Genomic DNA, 8,400 nt, shown 5'->3' on the forward strand with positions numbered 1-8,400 from the left:
GACCCTGACTCGTAGCGACCCCTCCTCCTTGGGTTTCCGAGGCAGTATCACTACAGAAGTAGGATTGCCCAACCTTCCTTCTGAGGAGTGGCTGATGGGTTTGAACCGTCAGCCTTCTGGTTAGCAGTCAAGTGCTTTAGCCACTATGCTACCAGAGCTCCCGTGTGTGTGTGTGTGTGTGTGTGTGTATATATATAGTATGTGTATGTATCATCAGTTGCTTTAAAGCATTTTATTGCTATTCAATATCATTGTTATTGCTGTTGTTATGTGCCGTCTAGTCGGACCTGACTCATAGTGACCCCTCCTGGGTTTCCAAGGCAGTATCACTATGGAAGTAGATTGCCCCATCTTCCTTCCGAGGAGTGGCTGGTGGGTTTGAACCGCCAGCCTCCTAGTTAGCAGTCAAGTGCTTTAAGCACTATGCTACCAGAGCTCCTATTCAATATCATAATCTAGGGAAAAACATCTTGAGATAGAATGATAGTTTTAAGAGGCCATTAAATTGCCACATTCTCCAAATAGTGTGCTTCAACTAGGGAAAATGGCACTGGCAATAATGCCAAAAGCATGAGGTGTACTATAGAAGGAAATTAAGATTCAAATGTAAAGGCAGAAGGGAGTAGTAAGGAAATGGCCTCACTTAATTGTTTAAAAAGCAATATGCTAAGTACTTTCAAGGAGCTCTGGTAGCATAGTGGCTAAAGCACTTGACTGCTAACCAGAAGGCTGGCGGTTCAAACCCACCAGCCAGTCCTCGGAAGGAAGGTTAGGCAATCCTACTTCCATACTGATACTGCCTCGGAAACCCAAGGAGGGGTCGCTATGAGTCGGGGCCGACTCGACGGCACATAACAACAACTAACAAGTACTTTCATGTTGCATTTTACCTCATATATAGTTTCTCCCCAGTGGAATTAGTAAGGGAAATAATTCAGATCTGAAACAGATATGTTATAAACATGAATATGGTATCCAGCTTTACACAGTACTCTGCACTGACTTTTGTAAAATTTTTATGAATCGTTATTAATTAAATTTAGATACCCAGGTTGAAAGAAACAATGACATATGTAGAGCTGTTTTATTTTGAGCAACTCAGCATTAACCTTGACTGCTAACCAGAAGGCTGGCAGTTCAAACCCACCAGCCACTCCTCAGAAGGAAGGTTAGGCAATCTACTTCCATAGTGATACCACCTCGGAAACCCAAGGAGGGGTCGCTATGAGTCAGGTCCGACTCAAGGGCACATAACAACCACCACCACCACCAAAGTATAAGTTTCAGAGACTCAATAATAGATTAATTTGGCAAGGCTTATCTGACTTCACTAGTTCACAATTTACTTCTTCATTCTCTTTTCATTCACAAGTGAAAGGTTAATAACTGGTAGTCAAAGGAAGGTATTTTTGTCAACAAATAATGAATCAACAACCAGCTAATTACAAGAAATTAAGTCATCCTTTGTTCTATGTGGTTAATATTAGCAAAGTTACAGTATTCCTTTTTTAATTTTGCCCATAAAGATAATCATGCTAAGCAAATGTTAAATAAAACCAATACTGTGGTGAAAATTAAATATATAACCTAATTTTATTTTAATAAATAGCTATAATCTGTTTTATTAATTTTGTAATTACTGCAAATTAGTTATGTTCTGACAATCTACTTTGATAAGTAAAATACCATTTTTTAATAACAGTCTGCATTTTAGCCTTTCTTCTGAAGAATAAAATACAGTAAGGCCCATAACTTCAGATAAAACTTCAGTAGCTGCTGTGGGGGCAATACTTTTCACTTGCTACCAGGATGACAACAGCAATAATAACTATAAGTCATTGACCGCTTAAATATGCCAGACACTGTCATAGGCATTCTACATATATTATCTAACTTAAAATTCACAACCAGAGAGGCTAAGATAAATTAACCCTGTTTACAAATATGAGGAACTTTGGTCCAGAGAAGTTGCATAGTGTGCCCAAAGTGACATGGCTGCTGAGTGTTATTAGGTCCAGGAGGCAGATCCAGCCTGTCTGACTCCAGAGCAAGTGCTGTTAACTGCTACCCTTCTCAACATCCAGCTAATTTAACTTTGCAGAATATCTCGGCATTAGAGCTGCAGCCTTACAGCATCGTATCAGCACCACTTTTTATTTTTTTCACAAGCTAAATAACATTAACTATTATTTTCTGTTTGAAGAATTACTATTAAAAAAAAGGGGGGGGGGACCAGGTTTGCTGGCCCGATAGAGCCTAGTGGAACCACTGAGACTATGGCCCCTAGATGCCCTTCAGGTCTGGAATTAAGCACACGCCTGTGGCTTCCAGCCAAACAATAGACAGACATATGAGTCGAACATTTACCTGAGGTAGATACACTCCTTGGAGAGAACAATCATGGGAGAAAGAAGGGTTGCTTATGCACAGGGAGACAGCTCAAGGGGCAGGAGTGCATGAAGGGATGGACACAGGGAAGAGGTAACTATCGGGAGGAAGTAGGAGGGGAGCTGTTGCATTGTGGTAAATTGTGGTCAATGTCATGAGACAAAGTGTATGTGAAGTGCTGTATGGAAAGTGTATTTGCTCTGTAAATTTTCACCCAAATCACAATAAAAAGAAAAAAAAATTACTATTAAAAATACAATCGAATCTGGGCTAGGAATTTATAGTGACTCAAAAATTATTTGTGGGATTGCAGAAATGTTTCTTGGATAAAAAGTGGTCAACAAAAATGACTCAAATTGGTTTCTTCCATTTTTGTTCATCTGATTTCTTCAGAGCCAAGTATGCCTCCTTCTTCATCTGCCTTCCTGAACTTTAAAACTTGAAAAACATTTCTTTAAAATAGCTGGTAAATACTGTCCAGTGTTTTAAAAAAGGAACAGTGCTTTTTGTAAGCACAGCACATGAATGAGAATTATAGATTCTTAACATATTACAACAAAATACCCAACGTCAAGTCATGTCTGAAGCATAGAAAAGAAATAGCAAATTCCCAAGTCAGGCTTCTTGTTACGTTCTTGTGGTAGAATATGATTGTTTGTTAAGACTTTATACAGAAAAATATGGTTGTTTAGAGTTGGGCTATGACATCAGCTGGCCTAGATGAATCTCTGGACTGTAGGATTTATTAGCTAGGTAGCCATAAGCAAGTTACTTAACTTCTCTAAGCCTATTTTCTCATCTTGAAAGTAGAGAGACTACCTAGCTTAGAGACTTCTTATGAAGATTAAGGCAATGCCTAAGAAACATTTAACATGGTGCCCGGGACATAAAAATGTACTTCAAGTGCCAACCTATACATACTGGATGACATTAGGTCCTCGCTCTGAAATTTACATATGCTTGTGAAACATCAAAATCTTTTTCAGTTAATCATAGGTATTCATGATTTGAAACAAGAGAAATAAAAACACTTTTATGAAAACAAAGTTTACTTTTAAAAAACTGTAAATTGTTCTTAATAACAGATTTTGGCTGCAGTGATGCACTGTGGGGGCAAGGCTGGGTAGGCAAAGAGAAATGGGGCTTAGGCAGCAAGCAAGGACTAGGAGTGACAGACTATAAAACTGGAAGGATTGAGAGTGTGGATATCCTAGTGCTGAAGAGCAAATATAGTGGGAGAAAACGCTAGAAGGATTGGTGTAACTTGCTTTAAACTATTTAAGTGATAATCCTCATAAAAATAGAGCTAGGCTTTACAGCCACTCACCTTAACAAAAAAGTAAATAAATAAATAAATACAATCATTTACAAAATAAAACTTTTTCCAATTAAAAAAATTAATACTAAAATGCTTTACAGTTAAGATTAATTATTAAAGTAGAGAGTATTAGATAATCTAAATACAAAAATTTAATTGCTCTAGATTATCTTGAAATGGTCATTTCATTTTAGAAATTCCTACATTTAAAAAATTGTGTGCAGGACATAGTGAGCATGTCATCCACTGGGTTGCAAATGGCCAGGCAGTGGTGTCCAGCTGTTCAAGCCAAGTCATAGGGCAAGGGCAGCTTCAGAGTAAAGAAAGCCGATCAAAAAATGACTGTCAGAAGCTATATAAGACTGTGAAAAATCTCATAAATTTTCTGTCCCTTGTATACTTTAATGAAAAGGGTTCATTTACCACTGAGCAGAAGATGTTGAAGATACACAAACTGAGGGCAAGGGGCAGAAGATAACAATGGATCTTTTCAGAAGAGCTGCCCCCATCGCATCACCTTCTCTTTTGTTTCTGCAGATGGTATTTAAAAATTCTTGACAAGGGATTTTGCCACAGCTCTGTCTGAAGATCAGAGAAGCTTTCTTAGTAAATAACACAAACCCATATATTTTTATTGTTGCATCTTACCTTTTTGTTGCCATTTTAAAGAAAATGATGTGTGTATTATAACTTGATTTTCTTTTTGGTATATGAATTAACAAGGAAAATATTTCAGGTATTTATGTATAAACAGGATTTATCTAACATTTCATTTTCAGAAAACTATGTTATATATATATATACAAAATGATAGATAATTGAAGATAATCTTCAATTGATACTCATGGTATTCTTTTTGCTACAATAAACCATCTTCTAAAGCATATGCTTTAAAACTTGTTTATTTCTTAATATACCTTATGCTCCACATAACATATACACAGGTTGTGCCCTTTGTTCCAAAACTTTTTTTTTTTTTGAGGTGGGGGATTATCACACTTCAGAAATATCATTAATCTGTAACAAGGCCAGCTTCCAGACATTCTGGATAAATAATCTTCTCTACTTGATATATTTATGACATATACAGCTGCCAGTTCAAACCTACCAGCCACTCCTTGGAAGGAAGGTTGGGCAATCCTACTTCTGTAGTGATACTGCCTCGGAAACCCAAGGAGGGGTTGCTATGAGTCGGGCCCGACTCAACGGCACATAAAAACAACACCACCACCTTGATATATTTATGACATATACAAAGTATAATACACACAAAGGCATTAAATTATATCAAATTCTGCCAAAATACATAAAATTATTAGTGTAAAACCAACAAAGAGGCTCCTATAACAGATATTTTTTAAAGTTTGAGACAAAAGCACACATAAATACAACAGTGTGATAGAGAAAGTTATATATTTCATTATATTTTAAACTATTGAAGTAACATTTGAATTTATTTCAGTTGACATAGTGATAGATTGCAAGCATTTACTTTTTGCATTGACATAAATGTCTGAAAACAATGTTTGATCACTTTTCTCATGCACTAAAGTGTAATTATCTCAAAACAGCAAAATTTGGGAATTGTAAGCTTTGTTCCCTGGTTTACAATTTACGAGATTGGATTATAAATTACACTATTATAAATTACTTTAAGTTAAAAGAGCATTTTAAACATTTTTTGCCATCTGCTCTACATTTTCACAAGTCCACCTTTTTGTAGTTCTGTTATAAAAGAAATTTACAGAGTATGTCACAATTCAGAGGATGAATAGAAATTCATCATAACATATACTTTTTCAAAATTCCAGCATTTTATTATAAGCATTAATAGCTTTTCATACTGAAGATTCAGGGATAAAATAATGGACAAAAAACTGGAGTGTACATAACATCACAAAGTATATCTTAAAAATACAGGAATTTTTGCTAATTATTAGACTAGAAAAATATGAAAGGTGGAATTACATCAATCATTTTATGCTTAATCTTTCTGAATGTCCTCTTAGTAGTTACACTGATTTGAAGACTTTTCCTTCCTCTTTAGCACCAAACCATGCTCGCTCATCCTTGTTTAATTAGATTAATTCCAAAAGATAAAACTTCTTAAAGATAAATATGCATTTAGTGCTTTCCACCTGTACCCTTGCTGGACTGGCTGTTTGATGACCGCTCTCGTTCTTTAGTAATTTCCATCTCAATTTTGGCTTTGATTTTTTCCCAATCTATTTGGAGCTATAATCAAAGAAAAGAAGAAACCTGTTTATATAGCATAAGACATTTTTGCTTAATTTAAAATAACCAAGAATGTATGACTTCCAGAACATTAGAGAAGAAGAGGCATCAAAGAAATGTAGATTAAAAAATGCTGCTGAAAAAAATATGAAGTAGCTTCAAGAACAAACCATTACCTCAAAAAGTAAACACTCTCATTGTTATTCAGAAGGGTAGATCTAGTTCAGCTATTTGTAATAGGCACATTTCTTAGATCACATGAATACTAACAACAAAATTATTTTGTAAAATCTTTCTACACTGAATTACATTACTAGTTACATTATTAGTAATTGAGCTGAAGCCTTTTTAATTTTTTCCTCCTTTACTACTCTATTCTCAAAAAAGTTATTGATATAGGTTCACAAATCCTATTCACCACAATACTGTAGCTAAAACACCAGAATTTGACAAAATCAGCAACTATAAAAGCACCAGTAGCAACAAAAACAGGCATGATTATAGCATGTGCAGATGAAACCATATGATTTGAAGCATCATTGTAATTGATAATAAAGAAAAGCTCTGACCAGAGTGCATTAGAAGATTCAAAAAGTAAATTAGCATAGAGTTTTAGCCTTTTTGGTATATTAATACATATAAGCTGGGTTTACAAAAAATGTTTTTGTTGTTAAACTACAGGGATATTTTTATTAAAAACAATAAATTTGTGCTGAAACATGCATAAAAATTTTATAGACAGTCATTCTAGTGTCACCCCCTCTGACAATGTCACCCAGGTGGTCCACACTCCCTACACCTCCTTAGTGACACCATTGTTGGAATCCATCACCCACTTTGTGGGAGAAAGATGAAGCAGTTTCTTTCCATAAAGATTATAGCCTTGAAACCCCACAGGGCAGTTCTACTGTCCTGTTGGGTTGCTATGAGTCAGAATCAACTTGATGGCAATGAGTTTAGTTTGGTTCTGGAGCCTTACGATTCTGCACAGGTGCATATCAGAAGATAAACTGTTCTTCAAACAGGAGCGAAAATGTACAGTGCTCTGGCCACCAAGCCATTTATTAGTTAGGACAGCTCTTCATATCTTATATATTGAGGTTTCCATTAGAAACCTAACTATGGGGAAAGGAGGACCCTTTGCTTTCCCTGAGTACATTCTGCAAAAATGGCTCCTTTGCAATTACTCTTAAGGTAATATAAAAATACAGTGGTTGTTAAGACAATGATGAAAAGACAGAGGAAGCGATGTGAAAGCAAGACTGGGAGACACGTTGAAAAGAATAATTAACAAGTGATATTATTTTTAGTTTGCTGCCCTTCAATCCACAATGCCTATTCCTGCTCCTCTATTCCAGCCCTACCTCTCCTCCAGCCTCAGGCTTGATGTTAAGAATGGACTTTGTCCCTGAAGTCTATGGACAATTTCTTTAGGAAAAAGCATTCTGCGACTGGAAAAGATGTTTGAAGATGACTGCTTTTAAAATGTGTGCCCATTCTGAACAAAGAAAGCCATGGGAAAAATTGGGTTCTAGATTAAACTAACTGATTTACTATTAAATAAATACAGATTCATGAGACTAAGCTAAAAGTGAATAGGTTTCCACTTCCATGTAGGGGAATTAAGTAGAATAAGTAGTTTTAAACCAGACTGAGGTACTACTATGTGCTGCTTGAACAGATTTATCTTAAGTAACTGAGGGCTTAATTCCACCTTAACAGGAATTCGTACCTCTTTTATTTTGTGCTTGAAGTTGATGGAATTAAGTATTTGGTACTTTTTGCTTCTAATATCCTAAATCTAAATTTCTGTCAAGTACTTTATTGTGGTTATTTCTGGTCACTTTTTTTTTCTTTTTTTAAGCAATAAAATTTTTTCACATACTTGTCTATTATATAAAAAAGAGATTAATTAGATGCATTCCTATTATGTGTAGATAGATGATGTCTGTGTTAAGATAAAAGTGACAGGTCATGGAAAGATTAAACTGTTTGAATGATTCACTTTCAATCAGGCTAGTTAAATGGCAAAACACTCATTTCCATGTCTGACAAACATCTGAAAAGAGCAAGACAAAATTTGATGAATGCCTTGGCATTCTTCCGGCCCTAAATTGACTTATATACATTTCTCAAATCAATCACAATAAAACCATATATTGATGGTACACTAAACAACTGTTGCTCAATTGAATCAGAAGTTCATCAAGCAAATGAACGACATCTATATTAGTGCATTAGGCTGGGTTCTCTGGAGAAGCAAAACCAATACAACTTATATATACATATGTTGTTGTTGTTGTTATGAGCCGTCGAGCCGACCCGACTCATAGCGACCCCTCCTTGGGGTTCCAAGGCAGTATCACTATAGAAGTAGATTGCCCAACCTTCCTTCTGAGGAGTGGCTGGTGAGTTTGAACTGCCAGCCTTCTGGTTAGCAGTCAAGTGCCTTAGGCACT

The 8,400-nt window shown here is 35.8% G+C and overlaps 1 protein-coding gene across 1 annotated transcript in view; it reads right to left on the reverse strand.

The window, feature by feature from the left end:
* Positions 1-5,830: 5,830 nt before the first annotated feature.
* The window catches only part of IFT80 (intraflagellar transport 80), a 259,541-nt gene continuing 256,971 nt past the window's right edge, over positions 5,831-8,400 (reverse strand). The window contains exon 19 of the mRNA XM_007948772.1: positions 5,831-5,941. Coding sequence (XP_007946963.1) covers positions 5,831-5,941 — 111 coding nt within the window. The remainder of the gene's footprint in view (positions 5,942-8,400) is intronic.

The sequence above is a fragment of the Orycteropus afer genome, unplaced genomic scaffold (assembly GCF_000298275.1).
Source record: "Orycteropus afer afer isolate SDZICR_OR568_19922 unplaced genomic scaffold, OryAfe1.0 scaffold00223, whole genome shotgun sequence".
Classification (NCBI taxonomy): Eukaryota; Metazoa; Chordata; class Mammalia; order Tubulidentata; family Orycteropodidae; genus Orycteropus; species Orycteropus afer.